Source organism: Salvelinus alpinus, chromosome 2, assembly GCF_045679555.1.
Source record: "Salvelinus alpinus chromosome 2, SLU_Salpinus.1, whole genome shotgun sequence".
In the NCBI taxonomy this organism is placed as follows: domain Eukaryota; kingdom Metazoa; phylum Chordata; class Actinopteri; order Salmoniformes; family Salmonidae; genus Salvelinus; species Salvelinus alpinus.
In genome coordinates this window covers 75,279,661-75,301,737 of record NC_092087.1, presented here as the reverse complement: position 1 = coordinate 75,301,737, position 22,077 = coordinate 75,279,661, and the positions used below count along the sequence as shown (strand labels likewise).

The 22,077-nt window shown below is 44.7% G+C and overlaps 1 protein-coding gene across 6 annotated transcripts in view; it reads left to right on the top strand.

The window, feature by feature from the left end:
- Positions 1 to 22,077, top strand: part of LOC139567741 (SH3 and PX domain-containing protein 2A-like) — a 138,587-nt gene that overhangs the window by 100,701 nt on the left and 15,809 nt on the right. For 4 of the 6 annotated variants that reach the window (XM_071389199.1, XM_071389204.1, XM_071389201.1 and 1 more), the window contains 3 exons: positions 1,558 to 1,686; positions 14,692 to 14,805; positions 18,747 to 18,830. In XM_071389199.1, coding sequence (XP_071245300.1) covers positions 1,558 to 1,686; positions 14,692 to 14,805; positions 18,747 to 18,830 — 327 coding nt within the window. The remainder of the gene's footprint in view (positions 1 to 1,557; positions 1,687 to 14,691; positions 14,806 to 18,746; positions 18,831 to 22,077) is intronic. The other 2 variants (XM_071389202.1, XM_071389203.1) reach the window with 1 other exon arrangement.

Sequence of the window (22,077 nt, the reverse complement as noted above, 5' to 3'; positions counted from 1 at the left end):
ATTATCTGCCTCCTGCATGTTCTTCTGTTTTGACCGTTTCTCCTACCTCACTAACTTTATGTCTGCTCACAAATCAATTTCCACAGGAACTCGCAGAATGCATGTCCGCGTGTGTGTGTGCGTGTCCAATGTTTGGTTTCCACATTCGTCCGCACAGAAAGTGGAGGTCCTTGGACCTAGCTAGGTGCCTAGAAAAACAAAGATGGCTGCCAGTGTTTTTTTTTCTTCCCTCGTGACGTTTGGAAATGCTCCTGGAAAAGAGACGTAAACAACAGACATGTCATAAAGGGACACACGTGTTGACATGGTGCTATTCACTGGCCAACGGATCGCGTCCCCTTGTCTATTGAATCCTAGACAAAGAGTTAGTGGTGGAGGGTAATTCACTTTACTGGAGTGCTGTGATATCAATTTAGGAATACATGGGATGTATATTTAAACGCTTCAGACGCAGGTTAGATAAGACATCATTGTGTTTATGAAAAAGGACGAAGAGAAATCAAGTAGAGCCTTTTAGAGAGCAGGAAATGAGTTACAATTTGAAGAAAAATCCCAAAGCGTGGGTTACAATCATATCACTGCGTAGAAAAACGTCAACAAACAGTGCTTGTGACTTAAATCAAACACACACCACGTGAACTTTGTGAATGAAGTCATTGCTGGCACTCAAGAGTTTATCATTGGGAGCTACAATGAAAAGAAGAGAGAGGGAAAAAAGGAGCGAGAGAGACAGATGCTGGGCCTGTGTTTATGTGAAACACAAGAAAAAAACGTTTCAACTTGGGTTATGCCGCACTCTTGTTTTCTTCCCTCTCTCTCTCTCTCTCTCTCTCTCTCTCTCTCTCTCTCTCTCTCTCTCTCTCTCTCTCTCTCTCTCTCTCTCTCTCTCTCTCTCTTTCTCTCTCTCTCTCTCTCTCTCTCTCTCTCTCCCTCTCTCTCTCTCTCCCACTCATATGTTTCTATTTAAGGCCCTGTAGGCCTGACTGCCTTGATTGGCGTGGTACAGCCCCCTACTCCTCGTCCAACGGCAGGCTCCCAAACAGAGAGAGAGAGGAGGAGAGAGAGAGAGAGCGAGCCACACTACTGATTTTCCAGGGGAAAACATTTTCTATTTTCCAGTCCCGACGGTTCAGCAGCTTCTCCCTGTCCTCTCCTCCTTTTCTCTTTCTTTTACCCTCTCTTCCCTTCGTCTCTCTTTGTTTCGGACGTTTGTTTTGATTATGGAGGCCCCGTAACGGAGAACACGTTTTTCTCCCTCTTTATTTCATCCCTCCTTTTTCATTTTGACTTCTTTCAAATGCTTCCTGGTCCGTTGGTGTGGGCCGGGGGAAGGTTCCGCTATATGGCCAGACGTTTGGGAATAAAATGCAGCGATAATATCCTGAGCGAGCGTTCTGATTGGCTGGGGAGGAGCAACGGAGCGGGTTCGGCCTATGGCGGCATACCGTTACCGGGCGCGCGGTGGCGGCGGGCGCTCGCGCCCACCACGGGGTAGGGGTGCCATGGTGGGGACTGGGAGCTGGCTGACGGCGTGTTTCTTCCCGTCCTCCCGTGCAGGCATTGACAGCTCGGACCCTATGGTGCTGGAGCAGTACGTGGTGGTGGCCAACTACGAGAGGCAGGAGAACTCTGAGATCAGCCTGCAGGCCGGGGAGACGGTGGACGTGATCGAGAAGAGCGAGAGCGGTGAGTAGTGTGTTTACATGCTGTGTATGCTGCTTTGTGTTGTATTTGACTTATCTTTCTCTCTCACAAACAGAAACATACACACGCAGACACACACACCAACTTATGCACAGTCAGCACCTCGTTCCGTCGTTCCTCTCATGGTGTCACTCCATGTTCTGTTTCCTTCCCTCTGCCCCTCTTTGTCCTCAAGGATCCCCCCTTTTCTCCCCCTCCTCCCTCTCTACCTCTGTCGCTCACCTAAGCGTTCTCTCTGTCTTCTAACTGGGGCTTGGCTCCACCTGGAGGCTTGCCGTTTGGCCAGCAGTCCGGTGTGTGTGTTTTGAGTCGGTGTGTGTTTGTCTGTGCTTGCATGCTTGGGTTTGTGTGAAGGTGTGTGTGTGTGTGTATTTGTGCGTGTGCATGTGGCAGCATTTGGCTGGAGGCCAATCTGTTGCCTTGTGCAGCAGGAATGCAGACTTATAATTAATAGTCCACTTTACTTTAGTGGAGTGTGAGATGTGTTACGAGTTCCGTCTTGGAAAGGCAAAGGTCGACGAGCAAAGTTTTGAGAGGAGAAAGAGCCAGTGAGACCGAGGCAGAGAGATCAATTCTGCCTCACCAGTTTTATTCCTCACTTGTTATTTGGAAGCCTTGGGATACCTGGCTGCGTGTACTATTGTCACCCTTATGTTTGCATCCAATTTCATTGTACTTCACAATGTTCTCAAAAACCAAGGACATGGCAGTTGAGTTGTTGAATCACAGCAAGACGTTTACAGAGTTTCAGAGTATGTATAAACCCTGAAAAAAATTGGTTGGGGGAAAAGTCAATGTGAATATGTTGCCCTTTATGTTTTGTTTTCATCCAAACTCGATTTAGCAACACGAGACCTGGATCTAACTTGCCATGGTAACAAGCCATTGACAGCTTGCACAACTCAAGATTAACAACCACAACAGCCTATCAGTCTACCATCAGCAGAAAACCCTTTGGCAGTGATACATCCACACACATCTTCCTTTCAAATATTGGTGTGTGTGTGTTTGTGTGTGAGTGAATGTGTGTGTTTGTGAGTGTGTGTGTGTGAGTGTGTGTGTGTGTGAGTGTGTGGTTGTTTGTGTGTGTGTGTGTGTGTGTGTGTGTGTGTGTGTGTGTGTGTGTGTGTGTGTGTGTGTGTGTGTGTGTGTGTGTGTGTGTGTGTGTGTGAGTGAGTGTGTGTGTGTGTGAGTGTGTGTGTGTGAGTGTGTGTGTGTGTGTGAGCGTGTGTGAGTGTGTGTGTGTGAGTGTGTGAGTGTGTGTGTGAGTGTGTGAGTGTGTGAGTGAGTGAGTGAGTGTGTGTGTGTGTGTGTGTGTGTGTGTGTGTGTGTGTGTGTGTGTGTGTGTGTGTGTGTGTGTGTGTGTGTGTGAGTGTGTGTGTGAGAGTGTGTGTGTGTGTGAGTGAGTGTGTGTGTGTGAGTGTGTGTGTGAGAGTGTGTGTGTGTGAGTGTGTGCGCGCGCGCGCGTGTTTTCTCACAGCGTCTTGAACGCATCTTTGAGTCGTTATGCAAGTTAATGAATCTCTCTTTTTCTTTCGTTTTACAATCGACCCAGACACCCACTATCCTTCAACGGTTGACGTTCCCCTTGTGGTGCTCTCTCTCTCTCTCTCTCTCTCTCTCGCTCTCTCGCTCTCTCTCTCTCTCTCCCTACTCTTTCAGCCCCATGTGTTTTTGACATCAGGCTGTTTCAACAGCTTTTTGCTGTATTTCCCATTCCATTCATTGTCAGTACAGTGAGACAATTGTCCGCGCTGGCCAACGCGGCAGCTCCGCCACACTCCGTATGGGAATAGAGGTGTAGATGTTTTTGCAATGCTGATCTTCTTTTGTGAATATTCAATGTATTCAATGTCATACATGGCTAAGGGGAAACCTAATCTTATCAGAAAATGTGAACGCTGGGAAGTGTAGTCCCGCAATGAATGTGAGATGTGGTTGTTTTAACTATCTTATGAACTGATCGTCCAAAGTCCCTTTAGCGAAGATTGTCTGCTAAAGGACTAAAATGTAAATGTGAAATGCAATGTTTTTTTCAGTCTCTCTTCTCAGTCTCTTTTGTGAGGTTTCGTTCTGTCAACCTTTAAGCTGCATTGAGTTATGTTTTGAGAGATATGTGACTTGATGAGGCTTCGATTCCCAGAGATTTTGTAAGAGTCACACGCTAGAGTGAGAGTCATTATATGTTTTGTTTCATGAATATTCAAGTTAATTGCCTGTGCGTATGCCAAAACCACGCCATAATTATACAATTATTGGTGGCACTGACACACTGCATTGGAAACCCCAATTACCCCCACGATCGGGCACATTAAAACTAAACTAGGACAAGATCCGTAAATATTCAGTACTCGGGACAGTTTCAATACAAAAACATAAAAACAAATAAGAAAACAAGCTGTGTTGTCACCGGAGCTGAACGCTCATATACAAACTAGTGCACAGACTAAACCTGAAAAAGATCCATAAAATCTCAGACAGTTTCAGTACAAAAGTGCAGGAAAAACAAACAAAATACTGTAAACATGCTCAAACGTCTCCATATCTCTCCACCGTTAAGCCAAAGAAGTCCTAGTGCCTTGTATATCCCAGAAACCCTTTCACTTTTTCAGCGCTTTATTGCGACCTTGGAGTCGCCACAGCTCTGCTTGTTTATGTCCTTTGACATTTTGATCGCAGAAACACAGACGGTAATTTAACATTGCAATCTCCCAATTTACTAGACCCCCTATTTCTTCAATGTTATTTTAATGTTGCTTTAATGTTCCTCACCCCATGCATCTCGGCATTATGACAACTTATGCTTTTAAGTTAGCTTCTACCAATCTTATCCAGACTCTGCTTTTTATTCTCCTCTCCATACAATCTCTAAACAGTATATCATATGCAGTTAGGAATGGTTCGGGTCAAGCAACAGCCAATGACAAAACATCCACTGCAGTAAACCACTTTACTGTAGCATCAGTTTTTGTCCGCTTCATGCACTGTTTACCTCGATAGTCGCGGGTTCCTAATCCCGAGTCGGATGTTATTGTTATACCCTACCCCTACTGCGAGAAGTTATCGGCCGCGTGCGCTCTAGTTCAACGGCAGCTGTTTCACTGTATAGTGTCAACAAGACACCAGTATCGCTACGTGAGACTGTACAATGTGTGTGTGTGTGTGTGTGTGTGTGTGTGTGTGTGTGTGTGTGTGTGTGTGTGTGTGTGTGTGTGTGTGTGTGTGTGTGTGTGTGTGTGTGTGTGTGTTTGTGTGTGTGTGTGTTTGTGTCTGTGTCTGTGTCTGTGTCTGTGTCTGTGTCTGTGTGTGTGTGTGTGTGTGTGTGTGTGTGTGTGTGTGTGTGTGCTGATGTCATGAGTTTTGGCTGTGAGATATGCGTCTGACTGTCTGTCCGGAGATTTACGAGCTACTATCTAGTAAAGAGAGATTTATGGAAGGGCAAGTAGGAGGACACGCCAGAATCCTCTTGAAAGGAGGGAAAGAGGAGGAGAAAAGGAGGAGTGGAGGCTATGTATGGGCCAGTGTCCTGGTTTTCTCCCACTCCGGTCATTCCTTGGACATGGGAAATCACAGAGAGTCTGGAGGGAAGAGGTCTCAGATGGGAAACACATCACTTGCATGTGTGACCAGACGTTATATGGAGCAATCAGTTTATTGTGCTTCCTACAAAGTTGTTATCACCATGATATAGGTGAATGATATCAAATGTATATTATATAGAATAGTCTTTGAAGACTGGTAGGTCGGGTCTTTATTTTTTTCAGTTTTGGCTCTGTTAGAGTTCTGATACCATAGTTGCACGAAAATGACTGGTTAATCAATGCAACTGGGCCTCCATTCTGTGGCTCCATACTGTGGCTGAATATGGAAAATTCCCCTATTTTCTGTGTCCTTACCCCCGGCCTAATGGATCTTGCAGGAGGACTGTGATGCTACGCAGCAAACAAGATCCCTTTGGGTTACTGTGCCTCTCTCTCTCAGCCCACAAGCCCAGCCGGAGAAGACATTTGCCCCTCGCCTCACTCTCTATGCGATCTTTGCCATGTTGAACGGGGAATTTGTCACCATAGTCCTAAAGAGCTTAGGCACGCTTACCGTGCAAAACCCGCCTAGACACACATTCACACACATGGTCACGTACTCACACACATGCGTGAAATTATGTACGCACATGCAAACACGCACGCATAAACACACACAGGCTCAAACACACACACACACCACCCCTACCTCCCCTCTCTCACTGCCTGCTGTGTCCACACTAACCCACATAGTCTTTCCTGAAATGTACCCAGTTTTGACTGAGTTTGGTCTGGGCTGGGCTGTGGGTGTTGTTTGCCTTGGCCTGGGGCCCTGTGTAGGCCAGCTTTAATATGGGAAAGCACTGGGCCAAGTTTTACGTAGGGAGGAACACCATTTGTGTCAAATCCTACACTCCTTCACTCTGGCTACAGCTAGTTTAGCGCTAGTCTCACCTTGAGGCTACATTTGAAACGGACAGCCTAGCCTGCTCTTCTGTCTTCAGTCACGCCGATAAGGTTGTAAACCGTCAGAATCTTGGCCAGAGGGCTGCTGAAGACAGGCCTTACACACGAGAGGTCATACAGATGTAGGATATGAATTTGATCACTCTGTCGCAGGATAACTTTCCATACAGAACCTTGTATTGTATTTGAGGTTTAAAAAGGCTTCTGAAGTTTGTAATTTCCACTTTGAAATTTCAGACTTGATTTTCCCTTACGGAAAATGTATCAACCCCTACAAAAACGTCAATTGATTATATTAATTATAATCCACATAATAATTGTAATTTTCTGTTGCTGCATGATTATTTTCCTGCTGTAGCAAACTCGCTCAAATTAAGATCCTACATCTGTAGTCTCACATAGCCAATACCTATACAGTGGTTATTCCTTTAAAAGTTGTGTCGCCTCAACTCTAGCCAATCAAATCAGACAGACGGTTTCAATCAAAGAGCGTTTAGCGCTAGAGAGGTTAGCTTAGGTTAACTTAAAGGATGTCCTGGTCAGGCTGTAAAAATGGCTAGCCAGTTTCAATCAGGAAGTCATACTTATAAGCCAAGAGATAGCGTAGCAGACTATTAATCATACTATACATGCTACCCGTAGCCTTAGCGTAGCTTTTCACCCAGAGGCACAAGAGTTGCTAATCAACGTCAATCGACTCAACAGAGAGGTTACCTTTAAGCCCTTTAGAATCTCCTGTATAGATAGGGTCACATGAAAGGCCATAGCTGGCAAAAAGACTCACCTACATGTTGTAAAATAGAGCTTGTTGCCATTAGCATGTTTAGTGAGGTGATATGCATGGCTAAACCTAGCTTAGCGTTAGCCGCACCTCCCATGCTTTGAAATGGCCAGCCTGTTTCAATAAGCATGACCCAGGGGGTACTTAGCTGGAAGGAAGCTTTGAGTTGGGTCTTTCACACACACACACACACACACACACACACACACACACACACACACACACACACACACACACACACACACACACACACACACACACACACACACACACACACACACACACACACACACACACACACACACACACACACACACACACACACACACACACACACACACACAGCGGTTCAAGTTCAAGGCCTGGGGACATAGCCCAGGCATGCTGAGCGTGATATTTAGTCAACACGGTCTAATGAACTTCCTTCCACCACGCTATCCCCTTACACTTGTAACACAGCTAACAGTAACCAAACCCCCATGATTTATGAAAACTTAAAGCAAGGTAACATCATCTCCACAGTGGGATGTGAGTTTCTCTGTCTCCCGTTCCGTTAGACATTGTCAATAAAGATTTGGGGCCTCGACATAAACTGTGACTTTCTAGGAAGGAACCAACCAGCTTGAGGAATCGGGTGTCCTCATAACTTCCCCTCAGTTAGAACTGATCAGACGATGCTTTGATGTATCCCGTCTTGGGTGATTTTTATACATGGGATGTTTCATGTCTCTTTACATTGCAAATTAGCTACACCATCTTTTCAATCTAAGTTCACACAAAGGGAATGAAAATGTGTTCAAAGGAACTTGTTATTAAAAGACTCTGATGTCATTAGAGGGATTTTTGCCTGCTCTTCGTTTGACCGCATCCATCAAATTCATATCCCTAAGGCCTAACTAGGCGTTTATCATATCATATACTGTATCGACTTGGAGGTCTTGATGGGATTTCATTTCAATTTCCCTAATTAAATAATCTCGTTCAGGCCGCCCAAGTGGCGCAGCCGTCTAAGGCACTGCTACGCAGTGCTTGAGGCATCACTACAGATCCGGGTTCGATCCCAGGCTGTGTCACAACCGGCCGTGACCGGGAGTCCCATAGGGCTGCCCATGATTGGACCAGCGTCGTCCAGGTTAGTGGAGGGTTTGGCCTGGGGTGCTTTACTTGGCTCATCACACTTTAGCGACTCCTTGTGGAGGGCCGGGCGCCTGCAGGCTGACTTCGGTCGTCAGTTGAACGGTGGTGCGGCTGGCTTCTGGATTAAGCAGGCGGGTGTAAAGAAGCGCGCTTTGGCGGGTCATGTTTCGGAGGACACATGACTCGACCTTTGCCTCTTGCAGCGATGAGACACGATCGTAGTTGGATCGTAATTGGATATCACGCAATTGGGAAGAAAAAGGGGGTGATTAGATATAAGGATGAGAATAGTCTCTGCCTTCTAGGCCTGATTCTCCAGTCTCGTTTTGGACCTCCTGAGCCTCCGTAATTGTTCTGGTTCTATTTTAAGCCTCCGCTTTCTGTGTCCCTCAGTTCTGCTTACTCTGCAGAAAGCGCACATTGTGGTTCAATTCAATATTCTGTCTTCCTGACTCGGGCTCAGCCGCATCCAACTCAGAGCTCATATCACACATCCGATCTGTTGTTCATTATGGCAAAACAATGAAATGAGTAACACAATCGCGTCGCGGGATCCCTTGGTTTCCTCAAAGGCACGTTTGAAGTGTCGTTGACGAAACGTTTCTCCGTTCCATCAGGCCAAATAAAGAAAGTGACAGGAAAGGTTCTGTGGTGGTTTTGGACGGGGAAGTGTGTGGATTACTCCCCGCTTTGAAGCCCTGGCCAAATGTCTGCTCTCTCTTTCTCTCTGTCTCTGTATCTCTCTCTCCTCTCTCTCTATCTCCATCTTTCTCTCCCTACTAGGCGTTTACCAGCCAATGATGAGTATGCTCTGCACAATTACTGTAGCATTTGTTTTCCATGTGACCTTATTCTCACTGAGCGAAAGGGGGAGATGGAGAGAGAGGGAAAGCGGGAGAAAGCACTCCACTCTGCTAAACCCAACCTATGTTCTACCAAAGCACAACACAGTGGAACTGTAATTAGACTACTCATTACTGTCTGGGTTAAACCAGCAGGAGTACTGTCAATGTTAAGAAGGTTTTGCAGCTGTCACTCTTTGACCTTTTAAGATAGTTATCTTTAGTTCCACATCATGAATCCGGTGAAGTAGAGCAAACTGGGTCATTTCTGTCAGGACACAACCCGGACACAGAATCTAGTGTTTATTCTAGTCAAAGGCTGCCTAAAAAGTGGTCTGATTTAGTTTTGACAAGGCACCTGAACAATAATAGGATCGTACTTAGACAGGAAATGAGCACTCGTGAGAGTATTCCTCTAAATGTCTTTTTACTGCGTTGTTTGAGGTCGAGTGAACTCAGCCTAAGCACGGTTTTTAGTCTGGTGTGTGGGAACCCAGTGGACACACACACACACACACACACACACCACACACCACACACCACACACACACACACACACACACACACACACACACACACACACACACACACACACACACACACACACACACACACACACACACACACACACACACACACACGGGTCCCTGCAACCAATTACACTGCCATGATGACTTAAACCTGTTGAAACAGCAGCCCTCCCTTTTGCTTTCTACTCTACTGTCTGTTCAGATGGTGGTCAATATGTAGTTCATTAGACGACCCACCTTTTACATGTCTTGTTTTAGCTTGTTTCATTTTTACAGCTGCCCCCAACCCCCCTTACTGCCCTGCCCCCCCGCCCGCGTCCCATCCCTGCTGGAGAATGACACTTGTTTTTCCACATTTTCCATGTTCTATGATTCATAACCTTTCGAGGAAAATATGGTCTATTTGTTGTTGTTTGAATCCCAGATTGCCCCTTTAATCTCTCTCTAGTCCTCCTGCACTGTAATGTATTCCATACACGTGCAGTACAGTCAAGCAAGATAGATAGCTATTTCAGAACATATAGGCATTTAAAATAACTGACCGTTAGCAATGGTTATTACATTCATAGTTGATGTAATATGGTAATGTTAGCCACTGTAATCAAACAAGACATGAATGCTTCCAAGAGAAGCTCTTGCATGTTAAGATTAGCTCATTGTTTAGGTGGTGTGGCCGTCCCACTACTTTCATATTTTCTGTGTTTATTGGACAGGATAGATAAAGAAGTTTATAGGAGGAGAGGAATTGCTAAAGTGGTGGGTCAGATTCGAACCCATGCTCGCAGTGTTAGTACTTGTTATCGCAGTGTTAGCGCTTGTTATCGCAGTGTTAGTACTTGTTATCGCAGTGTTGGTACTTGTTATCGCAGTGTTAGTACTTGTTATCGCAGTGTTAGTACTTGTTATCGCAGTGTTAGCGCTTGTTATCGCAGTGTTAGTACGTGTTATCGCAGTGTTAGTACATGTTATTGCAGTGTTAGTACTTGTTATCGCAGTGTTAGTACTTGTTATCGCAGTGTTAGTACTTGTTATCGCAGTGTTAATACTTGTTATCGCAGTGTTAGTACTTGTTATCGCAGTGTTAGTACTTGTTATTGCAGTGTTACTACTTGTTAGACCGCTGGAACACCCTAGACTACATTAAACATTTTATTGATTTTTCACACACAAAACACAGCAAATCCCGCCAACAAACAGAAAAGACACAACAAACATGGTCAACACCAGACAATACCACATAAACAGCTCAATCCCATGATACATCTCTTGGAACCTAATTGAGCCGCCAAGCCAATTGGATTCCACTGTGTGAATGGGAAAACCCTGATTTGAGTCTTCACCAAGGGGGATGTCCTCTCTCGTCTCTGGGAGAAGTCTGGAAGTCTGTCTGTCTGGAAGCTAAATGGCACGGCCAGAAAGAGGGAACACCAACTAACTTCCTACTAACAACTGTCCTGAAAGAGAGAGAGAAGAGAAAAGAGAAAGAACCAGCTTCTGTCCATATTGCAGTTGGACAGAGTGAGTTTCCTGGAAAATGTTGACACACGGACAGTAGTTGGTTGGAACATATGAGAACGTTCCCTCGTTTTCTCTCTCTGGTCTCTCTCTCTCTTCCTCCACAGTCTCTCTCCACTCTGGTAACTGCCTATGTGTGACGAGATCCAGCAGCCTTTCTGTTTCTAATTTCTCTGCTCTTTTACCACATCTGACTTTCTTCAGAACTGGATTTATAGGCGAACTGGGCCTTGTCAAAGCCATGTGGTGTCTGTCAGCCTGGGAGCTGAATGTATAGGCGAACTGGGCCTTGTCAAAGCCATGTGGTGTCTGTCAGCCTGGGAGCTGAATGTATAGGCGAACTGGGCCTTGTCAAAGCCAAGTGGTGTCTGTCAGCCTGGGAGCTGAATGTATAGGCGAACTGGGCCTTGTCAAAGCCATGTGGTGTCTGTCAGCCTGGGAGCTGAATGTATAGGCGAACTGGGCCTTGTCAAAGCATGTGGTGTTTGTCAGCCTGGGAGCTGAATGTATAGGCGAACTGGGCCTTGTCAAAGCCAAGTGGTGTCTGTCAGCCTGGGAGCTGAATGTATAGGCGAACTGGGCCTTGTCAAAGCCATGTGGTGTCTGTCAGCCTGGGAGCTGAATGTATAGGCGAACTGGGCCTTGTCAAAGCATGTGGTGTTTGTCAGCCTGGGAGCTGAATGTATAGGCGAACTGGGCCTTGTCAAAGCCATGTGGTGTCTGTCAGCCTGGGAGCTGAATGTATAGGCGAACTGGGCCTTGTCAAGCCATGTGGTGTCTGCCAGCCTGGGAGCTGAATGTATAGGGGAGCTGGGCCTTGTCAAAGCCATGTGGTGTCTGCCAGCCTGGGAGCTGAATGTATAGGGGAGCTGGGCCTTGTCAAAGCCATGTGGTGTCTGCCAGCCTGGGCGAGAGAGACCAGGGCTAAACTAGTTTCTCATTTGCCTTTTCACAGCACACGCAAGTACATACACATACAAGTGCAAGCAGGCATGTTCATGGATCCATATATAGACACGCGCCCATGCTTGTGAGCATACACTTTCACACAAACACACACGTTTGCGTAAGCAAACACACTCTTTCCACGCACACAGACCTGACCAATTTCTATCAGCCCCAACTAGGTAGGCAGTGATATACGGCCGTGGCAGCTCACACATGCAGCTGATAATGGCAGTCGCTCACCAGGACCCTGTCACATAGGGATTTAGAGGACTGTTTTTCCTCCTCTTGTCAAGTCAGGTGACCTTTTGAAGAAAATGGCTCCTGAATTGTCTCTTTGCTAAACTATGGCCGAATTCCATGGAGGTGGATGGGTGGGATTATTTTCTTTTGAACAGTTGCGGTAGCTTGATCTATAAAGTTTCTTTGCTAAAACTATGGGCAACTTCCATTGAGCTGGCACATAAAAGTGAATGTGTTTCGTATGGTATTGGCAATTTTTTATAGAGGGAGCATGTTTCACACGTTGAATGTAGGACTTTAAAAAAGAAAGGAGAGCCCTACCGTACTGCCTCTCATCTCACTACTATATGTGTTGACTGCCATTCATCAAAACATATTTTCAGTCTAGGAACTAGCTAGCCTACAGTAGCATAATAATGAATTAGCATAGCATCAATGTCACAATGTCAAATTCACGTTGGCAGTTAGCACTGAGCAAAACCTATGCCTCTACAGTCAGTCCAACGTTAGCGTTTTCGCTAGGCTAAACATTAGCATAGCGTCATTTGCATAGCCTTATTAGCATTTTGTGAAGCCAACCGATTCTGACAGGTTTCCAAACTCACTGTACTGTGTGCGGTCAGACCCCAGACTCTGCTGTAATGTCTACAGTGGGACCTACTTTGAACTTCAATGCCTTTTAGACAATGCCTATGGGTTGAAGCCTCAAACACTGTGGTGGGCCATTCAGAGCTTCAAACATAGTATTGCTATAGTAGTCTTGTGGTATGAGTGACTTCCAACCTGGATTTATGGAAAACCAAGGAATGTTTGGGAAGTTCCTGGAATTTCGCAACCCTACCAATGACCAATGTTCTTTTTTTTCCGATGAAGAAACTGTTGTACACAGACATATTTTCCATATGGGTCAAATAGGTCTCATTTCCCAATGTGACTTGGCGTGTCTTGCAGGGACATAAAATGGGGTGTGTGAGGACTTGATTTGTGTGTGTGTGTGTGTGTGTGTGTGTGTGTGTGTGTGTGTGTGTGTGTGTGTGTGTGTGTGTGTGTGTGTGTGTGTGTGTGTGTGTGTGTGTGTGTGTGTGTGTGTGTGTGTGTGTGTGTGTGTGTGTGTGTGTGTGTGTGTGTGTCAAACCACATCATAGGACCTCGCCATATGACTGTTAATACAGTCAAGAGCTGATGACTTAATTGTTGGACTCCATTGGAGAGAAAAAAATAGTTGTGCTCGTTGCTTCGCTCTCTTCTCTTTTATACTGTCAGAGCGTGCGAGTTATTGTGTATGTGTACATACGTGCATCCGTCAAGAGTGCGCCTGTGTGTGTTAGCATATGGCGTACGTCTGGGTGCGTTATAGGCTGCAAAAAGTCATCAATTATCCTGTATCTTCGAGTTTCACTGAAAGGCAGCTTCCCTACTATTTATGACTCTGAATAGTCCACGTTGAACCCAAATGTTACGGATGAAATGCTTGGGGAGCCTCTGAACTTCGAATAGACAGTCGGAGAATCTGGATTCGTGCTACCGCTGCAGAACTAAAACACAAAGACACATGCTAACTGTCAGGGAGGGATCGATGGCTTCTTTTCTTCTCTCTTTTAGTGAGTTTCGGTTTGGTTTGGTTCCCGATTTGACATGTGTTTTTGCATTCAATCAGGTCTAGGTAGAGGCGAGTCAATTCGAATCAAAAATCTTTATTGTCCCACAAACACCTCTCGAAATGCTAGACTAGGATTTTATTTTTGAGACTAAATTCAAGTCAATCCTTAACCATTGCAGTGATACAGGGTCAGCTCTTATTTAATCCCCTTGATGGTTTCAGGTTAGAACTCAGTTATGGTCATCTGATCGGGACAACTTCTACCTCCTTGAACCTTAAGTGACCATTTTCCTCTGCACTCCGGGCACATACAGTATATGAAAAAACGTGACCCTAACCCTAGAGTGCTGATCTAGGATCAGGTTCTCCCTGTCCATATAATCTCAATCATTATGATTTTAAAATGAAAAACTGATCCATGATCAGTACCGCTACTCTGAATCGTCTGGTGGTTTTGTAATGATAGCAGCTTTCCAAGCAGGTGAAAAGTTCCCTGGTTACATCACTTCACTGCTCTCCATGTAGCCGATATAAATGAACGCCTGGACCAAGAGAAACACTAACACCCGATCAATTCTGGAGTTCTATTTCCATTATTGAATGTAAATCAAAATGTGTAAGTGTGTTTGGAGTCCAAGCCCAACTATTAGGTGTCATGCCTAAGGCCTTAGTAATGATGGTAGGGCTATTTAGCAGGGAGAATGGCTGGTGTGTGTGTGTTACCTAAGGCCTTAGTAATGAGGGTAGTGATATTTAGCAGGGAGAATGGCTGGTAAATATGTGTGTGTGTGTGTGTGTCTATTTTCTTTCTGTGTCATAGTGTATAAAGAATGTGTTTGTGTGTGTGTGTGTGTGTGTCTCCATGTGGCTCTGCACAAACTAATGTGTGTGTGTGTCTTTGTTATAGGTTGGTGGTTCGTCAGTACAGCCGAGGAGCAGGGTTGGGTGCCGGCCACATACCTGGACTCACAGAACGGCACTAGAGATGACCTGGAACTTAGCACCGTCAGGACAGGAGAAGGTAACACACACACACACCAGCCATTCTCCCTGCTAAATATCCCTACCATCATTACTAAGGCCTTAGGTAACACACACACACCAGCCATTCTCCCTGCTAAATAGCACTACCCTCATTACTAAGGCCTTAGGTAACACACACCAGCCATTCTCCCTGCTAAATATCCCTACCATCATTACTAAGGCCTTAGGTAACACACACCAGCCATTCTCCCTGCTAAATAGCCCTACCATCATTACTAAGGCCTTAGGTAACACACACACACCAGCCATTCTCCCTGCTAAATAGCCCTACCATCATTACTAAGGCCTTAGGTAACACACACACACCAGCCATTCTCCCTGCTAAATAGCACTACCCTCATTACTAAGGCCTTAGGTAACACACACCAGCCATTCTCCCTGCTAAATAGCCCTACCCTCATTACTAAGGCCTTAGGTAACACACACACACCAGCCATTCTCCCTGCTAAATAGCCCTACCATCATTACTAAGGCCTTAGGTAACACACACACACCAGCCATTCTCCCTGCTAAATAGCACTACCCTCATTACTAAGGCCTTAGGTAACACACACACACCAGCCATTCTCCCTGCTAAATAGCCCTACCCTCATTACTAAGGCCTTAGGTAACACACACACACCAGCCATTCTCCCTGCTAAATAGCACTACCCTCATTACTAAGGCCTTAGGTAACACACACCAGCCATTCTCCCTGCTAAATAGCCCTACCATCATTACTAAGGCCTTAGGTAACACACACACACCAGCCATTCTCCCTGCTAAATAGCCCTACCATCATTACTAAGGCCTTAGGTAACACACACACACCAGCCATTCTCCCTGCTAAATAGCACTACCCTCATTACTAAGGCCTTAGGTAACACACACCAGCCATTCTCCCTGCTAAATAGCCCTACCCTCATTACTAAGGCCTTAGGTAACACACACACACCAGCCATTCTCCCTGCTAAATAGCCCTACCATCATTACTAAGGCCTTAGGTAACACACACACACCAGCCATTCTCCCTGCTAAATAGCACTACCCTCATTACTAAGGCCTTAGGTAACACACACACACCAGCCATTCTCCCTGCTAAATAGCCCTACCCTCATTACTAAGGCCTTAGGTAACACACACCAGCCATTCTCCCTGCTAAATAGCACTACCCTCATTACTAAGGCCTTAGGTAACACACACCAGCCATTCTCCCTGCTAAATAGCCCTACCCTCATTACTAAGGCCTTAGGTAACACACACACACCAGCCATTCTCCCTGCTAAATAGCCCTACCATCATTACTAAGGCCTTAGGTAACACACACACACCAGCCATTCTCCCTGCTAAATAGCCCTACCATCATTACTAAGGCCTTAGGCATGACAACTAATAGTTGTGCTTGGACAGCAGGAACCTCGAGGACCAGGGTCAGAGCAGGAAACAGACACTGTAACAAACCCAGCCGAATGCCCTTTGTTCAAATTACAGGGTTTGCATCAGGCTGGATATTTTGGCACCAGAGGAAATTCCTTCACTACTCTTTCAAGGAGTTTTGTCATGACCTCTTTTTTTGCAATAATGTTTAGTCTGACTGTTTGGAGGGCATATTTCATCACTAGAGAATAAGCTCCCTTTCCTTTTGGTGCTTCGGGATGACACTGTATCGCCTTAGCTGTGTGTTACACCCAGGCAGGCAGACATGCACATACAGACATACACACACACAGACATACACACACACACACACACACAGACATACACACATACACTCCCCCACCGTTAAAGTCATATTACCTCTGTTTTCCATCAGTTTTAGTAACCCATGGAAACTACCTGGTATAGTGTAATCATTATGCCGTAATGCTTTGTGTGTCATAGACTGCCACCGGGGTATGTAAGGCTCTCTCCCTGTCTCTCATTAAGACACATTGCTTTATGATCCTCACGCTGGCCCATGGCACTGTTACACTGTAAACTGGCACCCCACATCCCAGCATGTGATGACAGGTCCTCTGCAGCTGCCGTGGCCCCCAGCTCCCCTTAATCCAGACTGCAGTCACTCCACAGAGAGACAGAGAGACAGAGAGACAGAGAGAGAGAGAGAGAGAGAGAGAGAGAGAGAGAGAGAGAGAGAGAGAGAGAGAGAGAGAGAGAGAGAGAGAGAGAGAGAGAGAGAGAGAGAGAGAGAGAGAGCCTGGAAATACCTAGGGATCTGGGTCAGACACTCGCAGAGAGGAAATGCAGACACACACACAAACACACATCCCTCCCATCCCGCAAAACACTCCTCTATCAACACCTTCCCCATTAGAGCCTGCCTACTCAGTTTTCACACACCACTGCATATCTCATATCTCTGGTAACTACCCTGTCTCCCCCCCCCCCCTCATACTCATTAAGCCCCAGTCTGCTGTCATATAAACCAATAGCAGACTGTAGCTAGCTCACTGAGGAGGAACGACAGGGCCTGGTAGGTCTGGTCTATTGGAATTACCCTGAAATAACGTCTGCCTTTGTGGCTGTCCCCAATCTGATATTTCAATTAGGAGGTCAATGGGAGACGGAGAGAGAGAGAGAGAGAGAGATGAGAGTCATTTGATTCTGTCCTCCTCTCCTCACTCCTCCGTTTCTCCCGCCTCCTCTTCCCTCCATTATGAAGGGAGAGATGACAGTAATTTCGTTCTGTTCTCCATCCTCATCACTCGTTCCTCCGTTCTGAAAGTCTGGTTTATGTCCCCCTAGGGAATGCGTTAAGGAAGGGAGGATAACTGCGAATCATCAGAAAGCAACGAGTTGGACAGTATCACAAAGGGCTGTTTTACTTTACTGTAAGTCAGTGGTGTTGCAAGAGTGGACCCTGCTTATAAGGGTGACTGGAATGGAACAGTTTACCAGAGGACTTAGCAAGCTGTTACGGTAGGCTAACAGGCTAACATGGAGATTTACCCTTATCTATTTTCTCCCATACAGTTGCTAGAAAACCTATTAGCGACACATTGGACACAGATGTAGTTTGCTGGGCAATCTTAAACCATGTGTACAGTATGCTAGGGGCTAGTATGATACTATGCCACACAGATGTAGCATGTCCCAGATACACACAACGTTATGTATGGGGATTGGCCTTCTTTAATACAGACTACGTCGTGGTGAGAACCTTGAAGACCAACAGATTTCAGTATTCTAGACACACTAGATTGGATGATACTGTATAATACATCAAGTCATCATTGCTATAGAAATACAATTAATAGAACAGGCTTGGATCTCTAACCCTGGCATTTTGTAATGAATAGAGACACCCTTTCTATACATTATATTTCTATGATACATCATGTCATCATTGTCATAGAGATTGAATGAATAGAACAGGCTTGGAAGAGCTAACCCTGGTAATTTGTAATGAATGGAGACACCCTTTCTATTCATTCTATTTATATGATCATTGCGTCCTCTTTTAATGTGGGGCTTGTTCTCTTTCGGTCTTTCGGTGACAGACGATGTGGAGGATAGCACCTCTGGGCAGTTGACTCTCGTAAGGAAATATCTCTGTGTTTATGACCTCGTTCTCTCTGTCCTCAGGATATCTGTGATTCCACTCTTCCTTTATAATGTCAGCACAACTCAGTCCCCAGAAATACTCACCCTTCAAGAAGTTTAGCTGCTTGACTGTGAAACGTGCGCGTGAACTCATTATCATGACAACAATGAATATCAATTCTTTCTGCAAAACCATTTGCTAATACGCTATTACAAATCATGTCATTTACTATGCATAGCTTAAAATGGACACCGTTTATTTGCTGGCTTTCCATGTCATGTTTTCACCATCCTACTAACTAACGCTGGCTTTTTGCCTTCTTTCATTTTGTAATACGCTTCTTAAGTTCATGTTTCTTTGTTTTTCTTTGGTTTCTCCGTCCGTCCCGTCATCAGTTACTAAGAGACGCAAGGCTCATCTGAAGAGACTGGACCGCAGATGGACCTTGGGGGGCATAGTGAACCGCCAGCAGAGTCGAGGTGAACACACAGTCAACACACACAGACGCACACACAAACACACACAAACACACACACACAAACACACACACACACACACACACACACACACACACACACACACACACACACACACACACACACACACACACACACACACACACACACACACACACACACACACACACACACACACACACACACACACAAGCACAGAGACACTCTCAAGTGGCCTCTGTCAGAACCACACACATACACACTCCTTCCTTCATCGTAAGAAAACTCATTTACATGCATGACAGTCAGCCAACAACAACTCCCGCTTAACGCCAACATCACAAACAGCACATTGGGTGGTCGTGTAGATTTCAGCTCCCGGAGTTACATTTACCACACTTTTCTCTACTTTTAGAAAGATCATTATTTCTTCATTTTGCTCTGCGTAACAGAATCATGTACTAACATGAAACAGATTAGATAATGAGGGGTATCTGATTCAGACAGCACAACAGTAACAACCTTGATGGCCAATAGCTGTTCTTAACATTACTGTGTGCAGTGCTACTTCATGTACTTATACAACTCCCTCCAGGGTCAGAACCATTCGATTTTAATGACTGAGTTTTTACTGAACATTTATTGGTAAAGATATGTTCTCACACTCTTGAATGTATCACGTTGCCAAGCTCCCCTGGCCACTGCAATACTGGAATACGTCTCAATGGAGAGTTGCTGTTGAGTCATAATGAATTCTCTTTGATGGACCCAGACAGACATGAGCCTATGTCTCATATTGTCTAGTATTTAATCTGGTCCAAGGTCAGCTTTGCATTTATCCTCTAATGGTTATGGTTGGAATCTGGGGAAGATAAGCTGATCCAAGATCTGTGGCTATTAAAAGGCTACTTCTACTCATATTTGATCAAAAAAGTCGTCACTATATTGAAGGATGAAGTTGCTATATACGCTGATTGAAGGTCAGTTAGATGTTCTCTGTCATTGATATAGATAGGATTTGGGGAGGCTGATCCTAGATCGGTGTCTGTGGCCTACTCCTACCTAGAGCCAGAGTCATTTCTCATCCCTCTAATAAGACCAGGAGAGATCAGCCATCTGGTTTTAGGATTAGTTTTAACCCACTCACTCCACCTGGCTCTGTCTTGTGTCTGTTTGTTTACTGAAACTGACCTGGGACTCATATAACTTCCCAGGCTCCCAATAACATACATGGGGCGTGACTCACCTGGTATAGCTTAACTCTGATCCCAGACCAGTCAAAGAGACAATCAACATAAGTGATTCAACAGAGCTGATCCAACACAGGGGGAACTTGTGTCAGATGGTATGAGTTAGTGCCTGTGTTGATGAATTTTATACAGGCCTGCGATGACCTATATACTTTCGGGCCAGGAGTTTTTCCTAACCACATGACCTGACCAGGAAAAACTACACTTCCTAGTTGCAGTCTTACTAATCTATAACATAGGACATCGTTTTTCCTATTCAGATGCTCAGGAAAACCCACAGGTCCTATTTATACTGCACAGGAGAAAAAATACTAGTTCAATGTAAGCCAACGATTTCCATGTGATGACTACATCCAGCTCTTTGGACGCTTTTGGTGAATGTACTAATATGGGATGCCAGAGCCTCGCCATAGTCTCCAGCCAGAGCTGAGCGAAGCATTTACAGTTAGGTAGCTAGCTCTCTCAGAGGAGTAGCAGCAGGAGGAATGGGCTGGCTGGAATAGGCTGGTGGAAAGTGTGAAGTGGGGCAGTAGCCCATACTGAAGCCTGGCTTTAATCACAGGCAGGAGCCTATAACAGTGGATGGATCCACTTCTGTGTGTGTGAGCTAGAGGTCGACCGATTATGATTTTTCAACGCCGATACCGATTATTGGAGGACCAAAAAAGCCGATACCGAGTAATCGGTCGATTTTTATATATATATATTTGTGATAATGACAATTACAACAATACTGAATGAATACTTTTATTTTAACTTAATAAATAAATAAAAATCAATTTAGTCTCAAATAAATAATGAAACATGTTCAATTTGGTTTAAATAATGCAAAAACACAGTGGTGGAGAAGAAAGTAAAAGTGCAATATGTGCCATGTAAAAAAGCTAACATTTAAGTTCCTTGCTCAGAACATGAGAACATATGAAAGCTGGTGGTTCCTTTTAACATGAGTCTTCAATATTCCTAAAATTATTTCTCTCGCTCTCTCAATTCAATTCAATTCAATTCAAGGGGCTTTATTGGCATGGGAAACATGTGTTAACATTGCCAAAGCAAGTGAGGTAGATAATATACAAAAGTCAAATAAACAATAAAAATGAACAGTAAACATTACACATACAGAAGTTTCAAAACAATAAAGACATTACAAATGTCATATTATATATATGCAGTGTTGTAACAATGTACAAATGGTTAAAGCACACAAGTTAAGAAGTTTTAGGTTGTAGTTATTATTGGAATTATAGGACTATTTCTCTCTATACCATTTGTATTTCATATACCTTTGACTATTGGATGTTCTTATAGGCACCCATAGTATTGCCAGCCTAATCTCAGGAGCTGATAGGCTTGAAGTCATAAACACCACTGTGCTTGAAGCATTGCGAAGAGCTGCTGGCAAACGCAGGAAAGTGCTGTTTGAATGAATGCTTACGAGCCTGCTGCTGCCTACCACCGCTCAGTCAGACTGCTCTATCAAATATCAAATCATAGACTTAATTATAATATAATAAACACACAAATGCAAGCCTTAGGTCATTAATATGGTCAAATCCGGAAACTATCATTTCGAAAACAAAACGTTTATTCTTTCAGTGAAATACGGAACCGTTCCCTATTGACATCCATAAGTCGGGTGACATCCATAAGTCTAAATATTGCTGTTACATTGCACAATCTTCAATGTTATGTCATAATTATGTAAAATTCTGGCAAATTAATTACGGGCTTTGTTGGGAAGAAAATGTCTTCACACAGTTCGGAACGAGCCAGGCGGCCTAAACTGCTGCATATACCCTGACTCTGCTTGCACAGAACGCAAGAGAAGTGACACAATTTCCTTAGTTAATATTGCCTGCTAACATGAATTTCTTTTAACTAAATATGCAGGTTTAAAAAAATATACTTGTGTATTGATTTTAAGAAAGGCATTGATGTTTATGGTTAGGTACATTGGTGCAACGCTTTTTTTGCGAATGCGCTTGTTAAATCACCACCCATTTGGCGAATTAGGCTGTGAT